General features: G+C 37.9%; 4 protein-coding genes across 9 annotated transcripts in view; 3 read left to right on the top strand and 1 right to left on the bottom strand.

The window, feature by feature from the left end:
- LOC127844097 (sodium-dependent dopamine transporter-like) overlaps nucleotides 1–5,680 on the top strand; it is an 83,352-nt gene extending 77,672 nt beyond the window's left edge. The window contains exons 14-15 of the mRNA XM_052374075.1: nucleotides 3,138–3,212; nucleotides 3,669–5,680. Of these exons, the coding sequence (XP_052230035.1) occupies nucleotides 3,138–3,212; nucleotides 3,669–3,692 (99 nt within the window). The 3' untranslated portion in view covers nucleotides 3,693–5,680. The remainder of the gene's footprint in view (nucleotides 1–3,137; nucleotides 3,213–3,668) is intronic.
- Nucleotides 5,681–5,972: 292 nt separating this feature from the next.
- Nucleotides 5,973–8,105, top strand: LOC127844702 (filaggrin-like). Its single transcript, XM_052375129.1, has one exon. It carries the CDS (start codon nucleotides 5,973–5,975, stop codon nucleotides 8,103–8,105), a length of 2,133 nt encoding a protein of 710 aa, XP_052231089.1.
- Nucleotides 8,106–8,608: 503 nt separating this feature from the next.
- Nucleotides 8,609–16,282, bottom strand: LOC127844099 (fatty acid hydroxylase domain-containing protein 2-like). 3 transcript variants are annotated; one of them, XM_052374082.1, is made up of 7 exons: nucleotides 14,685–16,282; nucleotides 14,091–14,269; nucleotides 13,491–13,612; nucleotides 12,843–13,048; nucleotides 10,053–10,212; nucleotides 9,458–9,570; nucleotides 8,609–8,825 (listed from the first exon to the last, which is right to left on the bottom strand). In XM_052374082.1, the coding sequence occupies exons 3-7, from the start codon at nucleotides 13,593–13,595 to the stop codon at nucleotides 8,696–8,698; spliced, it is 714 nt and encodes a 237-aa protein (XP_052230042.1). In that variant the 5' UTR covers nucleotides 13,596–13,612; nucleotides 14,091–14,269; nucleotides 14,685–16,282; the 3' UTR covers nucleotides 8,609–8,695. The 3 variants fall into 3 exon arrangements, with proteins under 3 accessions (XP_052230042.1, XP_052230043.1, XP_052230041.1); XM_052374083.1 differs by having other exon boundaries at nucleotides 14,172–14,269; XM_052374081.1 differs by lacking the exon at nucleotides 14,091–14,269.
- A 35-nt stretch (nucleotides 16,283–16,317) lies between these two features.
- The window catches only part of LOC127844098 (lipopolysaccharide-binding protein-like), a 40,343-nt gene continuing 37,340 nt past the window's right edge, over nucleotides 16,318–19,320 (top strand). Inside the window, exons 1-2 of one of the 4 annotated variants that reach the window (XM_052374078.1) lie at nucleotides 16,318–16,479; nucleotides 16,957–17,076. In XM_052374078.1, coding sequence (XP_052230038.1) covers nucleotides 16,962–17,076 — 115 coding nt within the window. In that variant the 5' untranslated portion in view covers nucleotides 16,318–16,479; nucleotides 16,957–16,961. Of the gene's footprint in view, nucleotides 17,077–19,320 lie in introns of all 4 variants that reach the window. The other 3 variants (XM_052374077.1, XM_052374076.1, XM_052374079.1) reach the window with 3 other exon arrangements.

Genomic DNA, 19,320 nt, shown 5'->3' with positions numbered 1-19,320 from the left:
GTAAAAGAACCGTTGCGTTCACGTTGGCACCATACCCCGATACGTCATCTACTACCTTCTTACAGCCCAGGTTTTTTTAAGGAGGTAAAATAACCATTGCGTTTACATTGGCATCGTACACCTGTACGTCATCTACTACCTTCTTACAGCCACGGGTTCTTTTAAAGAGGTAAAAGAACCATGGCGTTTACATTGGCAGCGTACACCTGTACGTCATCTACTACCTTCTCACAGTAAAGGGTTCTTTTAAAGAGGTGAGAGAACCGTTGCGTTTACATTGGCATCGCACCCCTGTACGTCATCTACTACCTTCTCACGCCAAGGGTTCTGTTAAAGAGGTAAGAGAACAATTGCGTTTACATTGGCATCACACCCCTGTACGTCATCTACTACCTTCTTACAGCCAAGGGTTCTTTTAAAGAGGTAATAAAACCATTGTGTTTACATTGGCATAGTACCCCTATACGTCATCTACTACCTTCTTACAGCCAAGGGTTCTTTTGAAGAGTTAAGAGAACCATTGTGCTTACATTGGCATCATACACCTGTACGTCATCTACTACCTTCATACAGCCAAGGGTTCTTTTAAAGAGGTCAGAAAACCATTACGTTTACATTGGCATCATACCCCTGTACGTCATCTACTACCTTCTTACAGTCAAGGGTTCTTTTAAAGAGGTAAGAGAGCCAATGCGTTTAAATTGGCATCGTACAACTGTACGTCATCTACTACCTTCTTACAGCCAAGGGTTCTTTTAAGAGGTAAGAGAACAATTGCGTTTACATTGGCATCACACCCCTGTACGTCATCTACTACCTTCTTACTGTCAATTGTTCTTTTAAAGAGGTAAGAGAACCATTGCGTTCACATTGGCATCGTGCACCTGTACGACATCTACTACCTTCTCACGCCAAGGTTTCTTTGAAAGAGGTAAAAGAATAATTGCGTTTACATTGGCATCACACCCATGTACGTCATCTACTTCCTTCTTACAGCCAAGGGTTCTTTTAAAGAGGTAAGAGAACCATTGCGTTTTAATTGGCATCGTACACCTGTACGTCATCTACTGCCTCCTCACGCCAAGGGTTCTTTTAAAGAGGTAAAAGAACAATTGCGTTTACATTGGCATCACACCCCTGTACGTCATCTTCTACCTTCTTACAGTCAAGGGTTCTTTTAAAGAGGTAAGAGAACCATTGCGTTCACATTGGCATCGTGCACCTGTACGTCATCTACTACCTTCTTACAGCCAAGGGTTCTTTTAAGAGGTAAGAGAGCCAATGCGTTTAAATTGGCAGCGTACACCTGTACGTCATCTACTACCTTCTCACGCCAAGGGTTCTTTTTAAGAGGTAAAATAATAATTGAGTTTACATTGGCATCACACCCCTGTACGTCATCAAATACCTTCTTACAGCCAAGGGTTCCTTTAAAGAGGTAAGAGAACCATTGTGTTTAGATAGGCATCATAGACCTGTACGTCAATTACTACCTGCTTACAGCCAAGGGTTCTTTTAAAGATGTAAAAGAACCATTGCGTTTACATTGGCATCGTACACCTGTATGTCATCTACTACCTTCTTGCAGCCAAGGGTTCTTTTAAAGAGGTAAAATAACCATAGCATTTACATTGGCATCATACACCTGTACGTCATCTACTTCCTTCTTACAGCCAAGGGGTCTTTTAAAGAGGTAAGAGAGCCAATGCGTTTAAATTGGCATCGTACACCTGTACGTCATCTACTACCTTCTTACAGCAAATGGGTATCTTAAAGAGGTAAGAGTACCATTGCGATTAAATTAGCATCGTACACCTGTGCGTGATCTACTACCTTCTCAAGCCAAGGATTCTTTTAAAGAGGTAAGAGAACCATTGTGTTCACATTGGCATCATACCCCGATACGTCATCTACTACCTTCTCACAGCCAAGGGTTCTTTAAAAGAGGTAAGAGAACCATTGCGCTCACATCGGCATCATATCCCGATACTTTATATAATACCTTCTTACAGGCAAGGTTTATGTTAAAGAAGTAAAATAACCATTGCGTTCAGATTGGCATCATATCTCTGTACGTCATCCACTACCTTCTCTTGGCGAAGGGTGCCTTTAAAGAGTTAAGAAAACAGGTTGCCGTGGCGTAGTTGATATGGTGTCCGCCTACCGTCCGGGGGAGTCACGGGTTCGTTCCCATCTGTGAAAGCGTTCTTTAGATTTCCTCAACGACACCAAATACTATTTCTAGGCCCAGGAAACGAAGCTATCGATGCAATCGAAGTAAAATGAATAAGTTTCAACTAAAGAGGTAAGAGAACTATAACGTTCATATTGGAATCAAACATATTCAAGCCATCTACTACCTTCTATCGGCGACATCATACATAATCTGCTACGTTATCTCGGCACTTGGTTCTTTGAAAGAGGTAAGAGACAAATTGGTGTTTAATTTAAATGCAAATTAATATAGAACAACAATATAGACATATCCTGGCGGATGTTTGCGTTCTACAGTTGAGTTTAGCTGTGAAGTTCGTTTTGTTGTAACGTCTTTAATTTGATTTGTTTTTTAAAAAGTATCTTAAATCTTTGTATTTGCACTCACAAGCACGCGCTCTATTTACTAACTGTTTGATATTGTACGATAAGTATACACCCATTTTAAAAGGTAAATATATCGTTGAGTAATGTATACGGTTACAATAAGTGCATGGACGTGCTTAAGAAAACATACACACAATCTGTCTGCGGACTTGCGTGTACTTTACATGAGACTTGAAACTTTGTAATTTTTGAAGTCTGACGGGCGGACGGATAATTTGACAAATTAAAATCTATAGCACAATGTTATATATACCAACTAAACCAGGTATGGGACTAGAACGGTTTTTAACCCATTTATACCTAGCATGTAGAAAAAAGGCCTTGGCAAACAGCGAAGACCCAGATGAGACGCCGCATCATGCGGCGTCTCATCTGGGTCTGCGCTGTTTGCTTAAAGGCTTTTCTGTAAGAATTATTCTAAATATAGAAATAAATATACAAGACATCCATATTTTTGGAAATAAATTGATCCAATTTAGAAAGATGGGAGAGTCCACTAGGCATAAAAGGGTTAAATCGCTCGTTTTTTCTTGCAGCGTCTTTCATTGGGCATTTCACCAAAATGGGAACACAGGGACATCAGAGAGAAACAAGAAGTAAAAAGATTTAAGGTAAGGATAAACGCCCGTATTATAAAAAAAATAATATAAAAATGATATGTTTCAACGGTTTGCCACTTGTGCGAAGTTCTTGTATCTAACTTTTTTTCCAAACATAAATGCAATTTTCGAGAACATAAAACTAAAAGCATGTGAGTTATGAGAGTGTTATATATGTTAAGCAACACATACATGTAACTAAAATAATTTTATAGAATACCGGGATTTTTTTATTGTTCTCTTGTTAAATGTTTTATAAATTTTCTATTTATTCTTACCTATTTATTGAAAGAAGCGTTGTGTATGAAGCATAAAAGGTTCCCCAAATACATTTATAATTACACCTATTAAATAAGTTGGCTAAAATCATCGAAAAAGGTCATCTTCTGTAGGAGCGCTTTCCCGACTTATCACCAGAAACCAAAGTTAATAGATTATATAATTTTCATAAGCCGTTTATATTTTCAGAAGCAACATTGGTTGTACATCTAACGGATGGTTTATTCACGAATAAGGGACCAACGCTGTTATCTGGGATGATGCGCACGCCTATAGACTTTTACCATGGAATACAAATCTGCAATGTGTATATAGTTCTATATTGATTTTTGTTTTGTCATATCAGTGAATGTTATTAGATTCGAATTTTATGTATTCATCCGCATTTATTTATATAATGTTCATGTTCATCTTCAAATACTATTCGATACGAGTATTCTGCACTTAATTATTGATTTCCAATAAATTAAACATTTTTTTCTAACGAAATACGAAGACATGTGTGTAAATGTCTACCTGGTATACCGCGAATAACGTTTGACACTGGCATAACTGTCACTTCCTGTGATAATTAATGAAGACCGTGAGAAGACCTTAAATCATTTGTTCGAGGAAACGTCAATATTTAGTCTCGGTTATCACGAGAATTGCAAAAAGCAATAACGAGGACAGGGTTAAACATATCGGATAATATTATTTAATTAAGATAATCGTTGTTAATCGAACAATAGACAGCGGACTTTCGTTTAAATGCGTTGCAAGTAAGTAACACGATTATAACCCGGAATGGTGAATTTCTGTATATCAGAAATGAGGAAGATTCAATCGAAATTCTGAAAATCTAATATTATGTCTAACTTTATTTTACTGCTAGTGCTAGATGATTTGATTACAGGAAAAACTACTTATGTTATTTCTACGGCATATCGCAAGATATGGTACTATGTCTGGAAATACGATACTTGCATCCATGTTTAACTGCATTTGAGTTCTGTACTTAAATGTTGAAAAAACGTGTATGTAGATAGTTTTGGTCTATTTAAGGTTTGATTTATGCAGAAATTAATAGAAATGATTATGAGACCCGCTTTAACATAAAGAAATGCATTAGTATAGACTAGCAACAGAACTGCTTTTTAATCCATTCAAACAAGCAATAGCTTATAATATTTACATATAAATATCCACTCACATATGTTTCGGAAAAAGTCTTGGAATTTAGTTCATTCATAGTTTGACCCATTTATGCCTAGCGTATATACAGCTTTGCACGATGTCTGCAAAGTGGTACCAATTCGTTTTTTTTTATCGACGTTAAACTCTTAAATTCACTTAAATAACCATATATGTACATTATGGTGTTTTATCATATACATGTACTCCATTTTACAAGACTGTCAAATTATCATTCAGGTATGCGACACGTTCATGAAAATATTGGTAGCAATGTCATTTGTCGTGATTGCCATGGTATTTGCATTGTATCGCAGTATTGTATTGCTGTTAAATGTTCTAAACATATCTCATGTTTTCGTCATTAATTAAGACATTTAACTGATTCGTTGTGATCGTAGAAGTAATCAGACAGTATTTGTGTGTTGTAAACCAGTAATTAGACAGTATTTGTGTGTTGTTTACCAAATGATCCGCGTGATGCGAAACTGGCTCTTGTTTCATATGCAGTCAGCTGCGAAGACCGCTATTAAGCGATGCATGCCAAGCGTCTAGAAAAACGACATTGGCAAACAGCGTAGACCCAGATGAGACGCCGCATGATGCGACGTCTCATCTGGGTCTAGGCTATTTGCTTAAAGGAATTTCTGTAAGAAATATTCTTAATATAGACATAAATATACTAGACATCCCTCATTTTGATCCAATTTAGAAGGATGGGAGAGTCCACTAGGCATAAATGGGTTAAGCAATGCCATGTTTCTTGGTCTAATTAGCGGACAAAGAAGCTCCAGATCAGACTGCGCGATTGCACAAGCTGGTCTAGAGCTATGCTATCCGCATGTGGCATACGAACCAATTTTGCATGACGTGGGACAAATAATCGTGTTAGAATGATAAGTGTGTTCATTTTCAGAATAGTGGTATTATTACAAATGTACACCAACCGTTCCAATTACAGTGGTAGTAAAATGTCACTTATAGTATGTATGAATGCCCATATGTTAATAAACGTACACAAATATCAACATAGAAGACTTAATTATTTCTTCATGACTACTGATGTTTAGAAACAACAATTACTAATTGTTCACGCACACGTATGTCTGTACCATATGAGTAGCGTTACTAACGTAAGTGCAAAACAAACTACCAGTGCCGTAGCTCCAGTAAGAGTCATGCAAAGTATCAGTGCCGTAGTTCCAGTAAGTCATGCAAAGTACCAGTGCCGTAGTTCCAGTAACTTAGTCATGCAAAGTACCAGTGCCGTAGTTCCAGTAAGTCATGCAAAGTACCAGTGCCGTAGTTCCAGTAAGAGTCATGCAAAGTACCAGTGCCGTGGTTCCTGTAAGTCATGCAAAGTACCAGTGTCGTAGTTCCAGTAAGAGTCATGGAAAGAACCAGTGCCGTAGTTCCAGTAAGGGTCATGCAAAGTACCAGTGCCGTAGTTCCAGTAAGGGTCATGCAAAGTACCAGTGCCGTAGTTCCAGTAAGGGTCATGCAAAGTACCAGTGCCGTAGTTCCAGTAAGAGTCATGCAAAGTACCAGTGCCGTAGTTCCAGTAAGGGTCATGGAAAGAACCAGTGCCGTAGTTCCAGTAAGGGTCATGCAAAGTACCAGTGCCGTAGTTCCAGTAAGGGTCATGCAAAGTACCAGTGCCGTAGTTCCAGTAAGGGTAATGCAAAGTACCAGTGCCGTAGTTCCAGTAAGGGTCATGCACAGTACCAGTTCCGTAGTTCCAGTAAGGGTCATGGAAAGAACCAGTGCCGTAGTTCCAGTAAGGGTCATGCAAAGTACCAGTGCCGTAGTTCCAGTAAGGGTCATGCAAAGTACCAGTGCCGTAGTTCCAGTAAGGGTCATGCAAAGTACCAGTGCCGTAGTTCCAGTAAGAGTCATGCAAAGTACCAGTGCCGTAGTTCCAGTAAGGGTCATGCAAAGTACCAGTGCCGTAGTTCCAGTAAGGGTCATGCAAAGAACCAGTGCCGTAGTTCCAGTAAGAGTCATGCAAAGTACCAGTGCCGTAGGTCCAGTAAGAGTCATGCAAAGTACCAGTGTCGTAGTTCCAGTAAGAGTCATGGAAAGAACCAGTGCCGTAGTTCCAGTAAGGGTCATGCAAAGTACCAGTGCCGTAGTTCCAGTAAGGTCATGCAAAGTACCAGTGCCGTAGTTCCAGTAAGTCATGCAAAGTACCAGTGCCGTAGTTCCAGTAAGGGTCATGCAAAGTACCAGTGCCGTAGTTCCAGTAAGAGTCATGCAAAGTACCAGTGCCGTAGTTCCAGTAAGAGTCATGCAAAGTACCAGTGCCGTTGTTCCAGTAAGGGTCATGCAAAGTACCAGTGCCGTAGTTCCAGTAAGGGTCATGCAAAGTACCAGTGCCGTAGTTCCAGTAAGGGTCATGCAAAGTACCAGTGCCGTAGTTCCAGCAAGAGTCATGCAAAGTACCAGTGCCGTAGTTCCAGTAAGAGTCATGCAAAGTACCAGTGCCGTAGTTCCAGTAAGGGTCATGCAAAGTACCAGTGCCGTAGTTCCAGTAAGGGTCATGCAAAGTACCAGTGCCGTAGTTCCAGTAAGGGTCATGCAAAGTACCAGTGCCGTAGTTCCAGTAAGAGTCATGCAAAGTACCAGTGCCGTAGTTCCAGTAAGGGTCATGCAAAGTACCAGTGCCGTAGTTCCAGTAAGAGTCATGCAAAGTACCAGTGCCGTAGTTCCAGTAAGAGTCATGCAAAGTACCAGTGCCGTAGTTCCAGTAAGGGTCATGCAAAGTACCAGTGCCGTAGTTCCAGTAAGGGTCATGCAAAGTACCAGTGCCGTAGTTCCAGTAAGGGTCATGCAAAGTACCAGTGCCGTAGTTCCAGTAAGAGTCATGCAAAGTACCAGTGCCGTAGTGCCAGAAAGGGTCATGCAAAGTACCAGTGCCGTAGTTCCAGTAAGGGTCATGCAAAGTACCAGTGCCGTAGTTCCAGTAAGGGTCATGCAAAGTACCAGTGCCGTAGGTCCAGTAAGAGTCATGCAAAGTACCAGTGTCGTAGTTCCAGTAAGAGTCATGGAAAGAACCAGTGCCGTAGTTCCAGTAAGGGTCATGCAAAGTACCAGTGCCGTAGTTCCAGTAAGGTCATGCAAAGTACCAGTGCCGTAGTTCCAGTAAGTCATGCAAAGTACCAGTGCCGTAGTTCCAGTAAGGGTCATGCAAAGTACCAGTGCCGTAGTTCCAGTAAGAGTCATGCAAAGTACCAGTGCCGTAGTTCCAGTAAGAGTCATGCAAAGTACCAGTGCCGTAGTTCCAGTAAGGGTCATGCAAAGTACCAGTGCCGTAGTTCCAGTAAGGGTCATGCAAAGTACCAGTGCCGTAGTTCCAGTAAGGGTCATGCAAAGTACCAGTGCCGTAGTTCCAGTAAGAGTCATGCAAAGTACCAGTGCCGTAGTTCCAGTAAGGGTCATGCAAAGTACCAGTAGCTTAGATTAATTAAGCTCTAATCACACTCCAAGTAGCGTGATTTGGCTAAGCGACATGCTAAGTACTAGCACCGTACTTGTAGTTCACGAAAGCACTAATCACAATGTTCACACTACCAGTAGCGTGTTTTGCGTAAGCGTTGTGCAAAGTACCAGTAGCGTTGTTCACTTCAGCGCTCAGCCAATGACTATTAGCGTAGTTGACATGAGCGTTAAGCTAAGTAACAGTAGCGTAGTTTAGGCAAACATTAAGTCAAGCATCAGTAGCGTTGTCCATGTGAGCGTCAATCAAATTACGAGTATCGGCTCATATCAATCTTCAAGTGATTTTAAGATGAAACAGAAAAATGAAAACTGTTTAAGTTGCAGATTAATTATATCTTTTTTTACTGTCATTTATTCAACAGCTGTTTATTGAAAGCTGTAGATTTGTGTATACGAAGAATAAGTGTATCACTGTCATATCATACTATATTATCACAAAGCAGTATAATAAATAAAACTATCTAACACCTGTTTTTATTTAATATAAGAGAGACAACTCTTTAATCTCTTAAGATGATGTTATTATAAAAGGGAGACAATTCCTATCAAGTCAACATCTGTTTTGACGACCAAATCAAGCGATGTCGTTTGAAGTGTTTGCTACGCGTCCATGTCTGATTTAAAGTGCCGTGTAACTTGTCCAATATGCCTAGTAGTCCATAGTTTCCGGTAAATCTAAAAGGAAACAACATGAACCATAATTGCACCAGAAATCATCAGGCTACGTAGCTTGCAAATATGGGTCTTGTTCTGTGAAAATTGGGCAAAATGCATGTGCGTAAAGTGTCGTCCCAGATTAGCCTGTGCAGTTCGCACAGGCTAATCAGTGACGACACTTACGGCTTTAATGGTATTTTTCGTTTAAAGGAAGTCCCTTTTTACCGAAAATCTAGTTTAAACAGAAAGTGTCATCCCTGATTAGCCTGTGCGGACTGCACAGGCTAATGTGGGACGACACTTTACGCACATGCATCATGCCCCTTTTTCTCAAAACAAGACACATATGTGACGAGGATTGTTCATCAACAATGCTCAGAGACCGGTACAACAGTACATGTACGTGATAGTAAACGTTAAAACGTATGCATCTTGTACAAAGGAGTAGCGATACTTTCTCGTCAGTTGTACTTTTTCGTCTGATTTTTGTATTTTTTTCTTTTCCAAAATATAATATAAAAAATGTTCATGCAATAATTGTTGTAAAAAGGATGAAAAATTTAATTTAATCTAAATAGTAAGAAAAGAAAGTATATGAATACAGCACATAACGCATTTTTAGCAAGCTTGTGACGAAGGTTGGTGCCTACTTTAAATGATGGTAGTCGTGAAACTCCGGCGACGGAAGTAGCGGCAGGTGGTAGCCGCTATGGTGGATAATCGTCACTGCTGTCGCCATGGTAAACCAGGCTAACGTCGTAACCTGTGGGAGGAGCGTAGTCGTCTTATTAATATCCGGACTGCTTTTTTAAAATCGAGTAATGTCATTGAAAATTAGGCACTGGGGGGCAAATGTCCACTTCTAAAATAAGCACTGGGGGGCAAATGTCCAGATGCAAAATAAGCACTGGGGGGCTTATATCCTACCTGTCATTTCTACTGGGGGACAATTGTCCAAATGTTCATTTTTTCATTGGGGGGGTTTTGTCCTGGGGGGCTTATGTCTGGATCCCTTATTTAAGACACTTAGGTGTCAACACTTCCGATAGATCATTTTTATCAGCCCTCTTTCGAGGAATCAACAAAATATAAATACAATAAGCTGCAAAATATAACATATGCATGCGACTATTATAAACTTTTATGGTGTTAATTGTTTCATAGTATATCCCCTCTGATGTTGCGATTAAGTTATAAATGGCACAGAAAAACTGACCTTCCAGTAAATAAAACTTACTAACTGACCTGGCATGCGCCGGCGACCAGCGGCCCGGAAGCGATTGTCAAGATGTTTCCGAAGGCGAACTCGAGCGGGTGTGCGTACACTGCCCCCAGACCGATAGGCGCCGTCCACTCGTGATGCACTTTGTGTATACGCCGGTACAACACACTGGTGTGAAATAACCTGGAGGCAGCACCACGCTGGGTATGCGGATACTTTGATAACAGATGGCACTTCGATACCAGATAACAACAAAAGCCACGCGCGAGAGGTAAGTTCCTCAGGTTTTATTAAAGTAATATTATAAAGATTAGTTTTTTAGACAAGGCGCATGGTCGAGTTTATAAATGGTGTATCCTTTTTATATTGGAAAGAAAAAATCACTGAAAAATGGTAGAAAATTCGGTCGGAAAACAGCATGAACTGGATGAACAGTAAACATTTCAACAAAATAAAACTACTTAGAAATACTTCAAGAAATTGTTTGATATTCCATCATGTAGGGTAATAACTGTGCTTCAAATACTGAAATTTTGATAGTATTCAATGAAATATAAACGAAGATAGAGCATGTTTTAATAGGTGGTATTCATGAAGTTGCGGATACTTTGATTCCCGATATAGGGCACTTCGGATAACAGAGACTTTCAACCAATTGGGCACTCTAATAACCGAGTTTTATCTTCTACATGAAATGCATTATGTATATTATGGCTATTCTTAACAAACATATTGAAGTACGAATCAATTTGAATATTCAAGCGCGACACATTGGGAATCTATGCATAACGTAATTACATACACATGTGAAATATAACCAATGGCGTTGTTCGTTTTCAAAAATCTTATTACTATTAATGTAAATAATTAATATTGTAAGTGCAAATATTAAATAAGATTCAAATGCTAATTTCTGCTTATATAATTATGTCACGTATATCCAAGCTCGTATGCAAAATGTTTTGTGTTTATATTAATAACAACGACGGGTATGCACAACTTTGACACCACCATCGTGTGAATAAATCGACCGCCTGTACCACTATTGCTATTTTTTATTTCATGGCATTGAGCCAAAAAGTTCTAATAGAATTTCGGACCTGCACCGCTGCTGAAATTTAGCTATTAGTAGTTTTAGCGGAGTGATGTTTCATGACACGCTGTCTAGTATATAAGTATATGGCCTTAGTACCTTCATTAGGACATAATTATACATGCTTTAGATCAGCCGTTTCGCTTCAAAGAATGTAATTTAAAATTTAGTACATGAGGCTAAACAATTTTAAATTAACATCTTCGATATGTCTGATGAGTTACATTTAAAATGTAATTTAAAATTGTTTAGATTGTGTACTATGCGAAGATCCAGATGTTGGGTGACTCGAAAACTGGAAAATTTATGGTCATGAATAAAGACTGTACTCATAAGGCATATCGAATAAGTTTCACGTGTGTCTATCACATTTATACGAAATCATTATCATATTCCAAAGGGATAAGAACATGTTTCGGTAATTCGTTTTTCATTTACGTCAGTGCATACATTTTGATTTATTGCCTGCTTACTATAACAGTATTCCACAGCGAATTCGGCATTTCTGATTCACTAAATAGAGTGTTGTATCTGGTAAAAAGTGTCGAGTAATCTGGAATCGAAGTGCCATTGTCTTTGAGATGATCGGTAAAACAAGTGTCCATGGAAATTTGGCGTCCGCCTCTTAAAACATTTGAATATCCTCAAATACGTTAGTTAACTAACATTTAAAATGTTGTAACATGAATGGGCATATTGATCTTTTATTTCGATTAGTTGGCACGTTCTTGCTTTATTTCCAAGTTCTTTTATTTTGTTGAAATACGCACTGATCATCGAATTCATAATGATTATCGATGGAATTTTATCTTTTTTATAATTATAATCCACTGTTTTTTTTCACGATTTTTTTACTCCGCAATACGAAGTACTATACCATTAATCGACCAAACAATATTACGTGTCTGGAAACAAAATGAACAGAAAATAAATGCAAGCTGAAGAACTCGCCTCTCGCGCGTGGCTTTTGTTGTTATCTTGTATCGAAGTGCCATCTGTTATCGAAGTATCCGCATACCCGGCGTGAGCACAGGAAAAGTTTCTTGATTTTGTAATCAAATCAAACAAATCATATCATATTAATCTTTGTTTTTTTTAAAGAAAATTTTGACTAGATTAAACGCGATACATTTAAAGTTTTACTCGAATTAGCGATACTTTCTGTGCTAAATACGCGTATATTACTTATGTAAGAAGTATCTTAATATTCGCAAAAGGCCTTGTTTTGCTACCTGTATATTGCTTACGCAATTTAATTTATGTTTACTGGGTATCCGACAACAAGTAGGTAACCTGTTTTCTCGTTGAAAGTACATGTGCAGCTACATGTAATTGATCTGAATATTAATCACAAACGATTTATATCATCTAGCGAAAGAAAATCAGGCGTTCATTATTGCCATATGGTAGCCTCCATGTAGTTGAATACAAAACTACAACCCTTTTGCACTTACAAGCAAAGTGAAAATTGCTTTGTGCAAACAGCATAAAACCAGAACAGCCTGCGAGTAACCCGCCGTCTGTTCAGGTTTTATGCTGTTTGCTGCTCATCAGTATCCAAGGTTTGGAGATGAAGCCCTAAAAACTTAGATCAAGTAAGAAATGTTTTAAATCAAATATAAATTTCTTTAGGACTACACATGCTTGAAAATACGTATCTAAGTGGTAAAGGGTTATTAAATAGCTTGTTTACACCAGCGTGCACACTTTGAAGTCCCACCTGTGCGCGTAATAAAACGTGATTTCCTCCATGATCAGGCATAATGCTAAGTGCACGATGAACTCGGAGGCAGCAGGCAAGGTGAAGGTGACATCATTCCCTCGTAACTTGTGGAGCACGTAATGGATTACGCCGTAAGGAAGGCCTACTGTGATGTAATTGACCGTTAGTTGACGGAGAAGTCTCGTTAAATCTTTCATATCGACCTTAAACAATATGCGCGATTAATTTAACCTTGAGATTCTAAAAGAGTCTAGATCTACCATACCTTTATGTTATGCATTTTGAATTTAATGAAATAAATGTATTATTTATATTTAACCACAAACGCACACACTGAGCTTTACTCCGTAAAATAATAGTGTATTTTACATACATACACATCATTATTTTCTATATTATTCCATTTAATGGAACACACTTAAAAACTAACATCGCTTGTAACAAAGGTCATTTCAGAGAAAACAAGTACGTTTCAAATTAAACAATAACGCTAATGACAACATAATTGTAATCAGTCTGAAATCACTCAATGAACAGATAACAGCGAATACATTTAATTAGATAAAAAAGAACTATGTAAATATATTTATACCTTGCGTTATTACATTCGTTAAATAAGAATAAAAATTAAGCGTGGTACTGTACCGGTTGATTTCTTCCGGGCTGTGTTTTAAACTTCAGCATCCACCGTGGTCTCTGAAAAACGTCAACGAAGAGAAACGCGAGACCAACGCTCCAGAATGACGTCATAAAAACGACGTTTAGGGCTGAAATAAACAGGGTCGTACATGTGACTTCTATGCAAATACGTACGAGACTAAATTAGCAAGTACAACTTTGTAAATCAATTAAAAATGTAAGCTGAGGGATTCGAACAGATAAACGATTTTTTGTTCAAACGTAAATGAATTCTTTCATTCACGCATTGAACCCTGTTCCACATAAAGTTTATAGTTAACTTACTAATTTAGATGTGCAGCAATTGTTTACTAGGGATTCAGCTAACAAATTAATGCAGGGGGCGGGAGAGTATTCCCTTTATGGCTTTTCTTTTTTAAAACATGTTTTACGTGCTGAATTCGTTAGTTTAGCTCACAAGACACACTTTTTTCATATTTTCCATCTGCAAATACCACTATAGAAAAGATAATGTTATTGGGTGGACGTGCCAATTGTTGATTTTTGTGTAATGTATTTGAAGCTGTATAATAAATTACGTAAGAACTTGAATAAGTATATTGGGACCTTAATAGTAAACAATGTCACAGTTGGGTAATGGTTATGGTGTTCGCCTAGCGACCGGGAGGTCATAGGATCGATACCCACTGTCGGATCGTTCTTGAGATCTTCCCCCAAAGACACTGGATGGAGGCACAGTCTCTCGAGAGCGTTCCAATAAGCATGGGACTTTCAATGCAATCGAACTAAAATAAATAAAAATTGTTTAAAATAAACTTAAATAATAAACAAGAACCAACAGCAAACGGGCATTTTTACACGAAATCACCTCCAAAATGCCTCGTAGGTTAGCATAGGCGTGTATTGTGACTTAAACAACACACTTAAGAAAAATAGCTTCTCGATAGTAATCACTATATTTTATAGTACTAGATTGCAAATCTTTAACACCAGCATCTATTGCGCGTGTCATAAAAGTGTGGTTTACATAATCTTAATGCATTTTTTAGTGAAATTGAGGAAGAAACAAACAACAACAACATGAACACATATAACAAAATTATTCATCGATTTTATGGTATAAGTTTCTACTTGAGAGTTTTAACCATTTGCCAAATAAATACATAATTCTCAACATACACAGCACAAGTGGAGCCCTACCTATAAAGACGCGCGTGCCTTCAGCGAGACTCATGGCGTTTGTGAGGCTTTCATTCACGACTCTTTGCTCCGTCAAATCCATGATGTCACCAAGATGGGAGAAGGAACCATGCAAGAAAACAAGTATTCATCAATACGAGGACACGTTATTAAAGGGCACGATATTCCATTTCAAACATTTTTAAATTAAAAGAATCTTCGCAATTTTTTCATAAATATATATTTGCAATATATAAATGTTTTTAACACACAGTTTGGTGTATATCTATTAAATGTCCTACCCGTAATGTCAATGTACTATTTGGTGTTGATACACATTATCAGTGGTTTATCTTCTGGCCTTGGGTATTGAGATAGCACAATATTAATGAAAACATACTTTGATGGTTGGTTTCACTTTTTAAGCCATATCGTAAAGGGACCTTTCCACGTGTTTGCAAATTGACAAATAAAAAATGTGTTTCAAATTCGCGAAATCCCGTTGAAGTTATTTTTTTTGAGGGGCAATGGCATCTTTATTTAACTTTTTTCTTTACTTAATTTATCTATTTTTAAGTATATTTAGCTTATATGATAACCTGTTGTAAACACCATCACAAACTCATTTGTCCATTGGGATTGACTGTATCAAACATTATTGAACACTCAACCTAAATTACCAACCCAGTTTAGAGTCAACACAATGGTCTTTATGGTTATCGGAAATAAACAACGTTTTTACGCATTCTTATGGATAAAACCTGCCGTGCATACATACAATTCGTAAGGGACTGATAGTTAACATTTGCTTTGCTAATTTTGATCTGAAAGTCTGAAGAGCAAAGACAAACGGTATTAAATTCGTGTTGTTGTATTTTTTCCACAGCAACTTACTAAAACTATTTAAATTCTCGGACTTATCTTTTAAAGTCATCGATCGTTAAACTGAATTTAACGAATAAACTTAATATACATACTTCAAAGTGTTACAGGTGCGTAAGTTATAGAGCAAGTGTTTAGCAAGTGAACATCATTTTCCCGAAATATATCGTTTTGGAAAGATTAACTCCCTTTCATCTGAACATACTCCGAGTAGCCGCCCCTTTTTATACAAATTATTCGCGTTAATGCGTAAAGTATTTGGACCGACGATGCATTTGACTTACTGCGATAAGTGAAATACACAAAACGCTGATGACCTGTAAGGAAGTCTTTACCATATTGGGATTTAATGGGAAAAAACCGCGTATAACAAGCAAATTAACAAAAATTATAAGTCTAATTGCAAAGTAATGTTAAAGCACCTGTATTTATGTTTTAAGTTACCATTCATGCATAAACTTGAAACTTGAAACATACCGGCGAAACATTAAATGTACACTCTATTAAACAAGACATGCAAGTTGGCTAAGCTGTTGACATAACTGTGATCTATATTGCTTACCTGTGTACAAGTATAGCCAGCGATAACCGTTGTCAATAAAGCTTAAGGTTCGTTACCATTCGCCGCCAATCGATCGCTTTCGTTCATTTCCGTTTCACATATTATTGCAATCTGAACTCTTCGGACAGTGAGCAACACCACACGATCGACGTTATGGCGGAATGGTCCGAAGGTTCCCGATTGATATTATTGCAAACAAAGGTCGCAACGATATATACAACGTATTTTAATGTCGATAGTTACATGTTTATTTAATAACATGTAGGCTATTTATTTGGGCTATTTATGTTAACTTAACCCCGTATTAGGACGCTACACGATATATAGAGCACTTGGATTAGCGTAGTACATGGACTTTCGCAAAAAAACATTGTAAGTGGTATGTTGCTGGATTAGTAATTAACATTTAATTCATTCGACGGATGCTAGGATATAACGTTTTTACAGATAATGCATTATTTAATGCTAAAACTCAATTTTAATGACAAAAGAAGTGAACTATGTTCATTTAAAGCAGTCCATTTTATTTTCGCAAAAACTTGCTTCTAACTGAGTTAAGAATAAACAGTGAAATCATTTACTACACGTAAACATTATAAATTACATTATGTAAATACGACATTAAACCTTAAAACATCGTATCAGCGAGGCAAAAAACCCTCACTAAAACTGTCTGCACACCAGGAAGATGAGTGGCTATGGGAAGTATTTTATTTCTCAAAAAATAAATACGGAAGTTGTGTCAGACTTTTATCCATCATATAAATACTCACAATATATTGGTCATCAAAAGTGCTGAAAATTGGACGCTCTGTTAACATTTCTTAATTATGTCTACGCAACAAGCAGGCAAGATGAAGTGGACTTTAATGCTAACGACGCTAGTTGCTGTGGGCGGTCGCCTAGAAACATCGGAAGCAGCGAATCCCGGGTTTAAAGCCCGGATCACCAAGTCTGGTATCGATTATGGTAAGATTGATTATTTTGAATATTTATTTGTTATTCGCCTAAAATCGTTTTTAAGTCTACAAGTTGACTCATTACTTCTCCCCCCCCCCTCCGCCCGTAGGATGGCATACTTAGTCGGACTGTAAGTCCATCCGAATGTCTGTCCGTCTGGCAGTCCTTTTTTTCAAAACGTTATTGACCTGATATTTGGTGTGTGAGTCTACCTAAATGACTTACAGATGCAGTGTGTATTTCGTTCCGGCCCACTTTCCGTTTTGCGGCGGTTTATTTTACAGAAAGCTTTCCGATATTTAGTTGATGTTTTGTAGTTTTGTAGTTGAGTCTACCTGCATGTATATTTTCTGTTATCATATGAGTGTAAAAATACTTATTTATTTTATAGTTGTGTTTGATGTAATGTAACTTTGAATATTTGTAGCAACGACTTACGAGCAATACAATTTATGGCAATATATAATTTATGGAGAAATTATTTTTATAATCTTCATATCTATCCTTTACTTTAAATTATAGCAACTACAACAGTAGCAGAAGCACCACCACCAATAATATCTCAAACCTCTGTCCATGTAATTCTGGCGTACAATTGTATTACACTTAGTAACCAACCATATTCTGTCTTATGTAATCCAACATATGTTCTGGCACATACATAGATAACACTATTTAACCGACAATATACTGTCCGTTACTCAAAACCTTCTGACCTATACTTTGATAACACTATGACCTAGGCTTAGATCCATGTAGCCCTACCTATTCTGACCGTTATTATCCCCAGCCATAGGCGGAGTGATATTGTTTTGGCTTTGTCCGTCCTTCCGTACGTCCGTCTTTCCGTCCGTCCGTCCGTCTTTCCATCCGTCCGTCCGCCCGGCACTTTATTGTCCGGAGCCATATTTTGCAAGTGCTTTGGCGGATTTCATTGAAACTTGGTATGAGTATATATATGGATAAGAGGATGATGCACGCCACATGGCATTGTTCATCATCTGTTAATAACGGAGTTATGACCCTTTGTATCTTGAAAAAAAATGCTTTTTTTGTGTCCGGAGCCATATCTAGGAAGTGCTTTGGCGGATTTCATTGAAACTTGGTATGGGTATATATATGGATAAGAGGATGATGCACGCCAAATAGCATTGTACACCATTGGATAATAACGGAGTTATGGCTCTTTGTATCTTGAGAAAAAGCTTTTTGTGTTTGTCCGGAGCCATATCTTAGAAGTGCTTTGACGGATTTCATTGAAATGAGTATATAAATGGATAAGAGGATTATGTTGGCGTTGTCCACCCGTCCAGAAATATTAGTGTCCAGAAGTATTTTGGCGGGGTATATTAATTCAACGAATTTGCTTGTTGAAATTGTTCTGGCCGTGTAAACGCATATTCAATTATTGCACACCGGGAGATGGATTTACATTTATTACCTAAAATCTGATAAGGAAGATAATAACAATGTTGACTAAAACGCACTTGAGCTCAAGCTGTCTTCCAGACGCAAACGATACGTACGCTATGGGTGTTATTAATACTTCCTGATGTGTCTGGTTTTATCTTGAAATTTAAGGCTTGAATACTACCGTTTATAACTAGATTGGTGAGATTGTGTCGGGTTAAGACAAATGTAAGCGTATAGATGAGTATTATACAGTTCACCATCTAACAGAGGAAAGCGAACAACAAGCATGTTTGCACTCTGGATCAGCAGACGATTTATTGCTTAAATCTGCGGAGTCTGGAGATAGTCGATGTATCACGAGGAGTCCGGAGATAGTCGATGTATCACGAGGAGTCCGGAGATAGTCGATGTTTCACGATTGGCATGTTTGCAGAATATTCTGATATAATTTTTATGCGGATGGAGTGGAGCAATAGCACTCTTGTTTATTTTTGAATATCATTCTTATAGGGTAATATGGAATTTTTAAAACGTGTCAGAAATGTCGAAAACCTCATAAAACAATGACCATGTGAGAATGAATATTATTTTCAGAATTCCAGTCCACATATAAAATGTATTCATATGCTGTTGTGTCTTATGCCACTTGAAAACTTCAGCGAGCAATAACATCATACACATCGCATGCATTATAACCTATAACACGAGTTACTTAACTAATTAAATAAAACAAAATAATTGCGTACATGCAGGCGGACAGGTTTCGCTCTTTACATAGGGTACCTCGAAAACATTACCGATGATGTAAATAAAAAAGTTGTGTTGCGTTGCTAATATGTG

Source organism: Dreissena polymorpha, chromosome 9, assembly GCF_020536995.1.
Source record: "Dreissena polymorpha isolate Duluth1 chromosome 9, UMN_Dpol_1.0, whole genome shotgun sequence".
Lineage (NCBI taxonomy): Eukaryota > Metazoa > Mollusca > Bivalvia > Myida > Dreissenidae > Dreissena > Dreissena polymorpha.
This window is presented reverse-complemented; position numbering and strand designations above follow the sequence as displayed.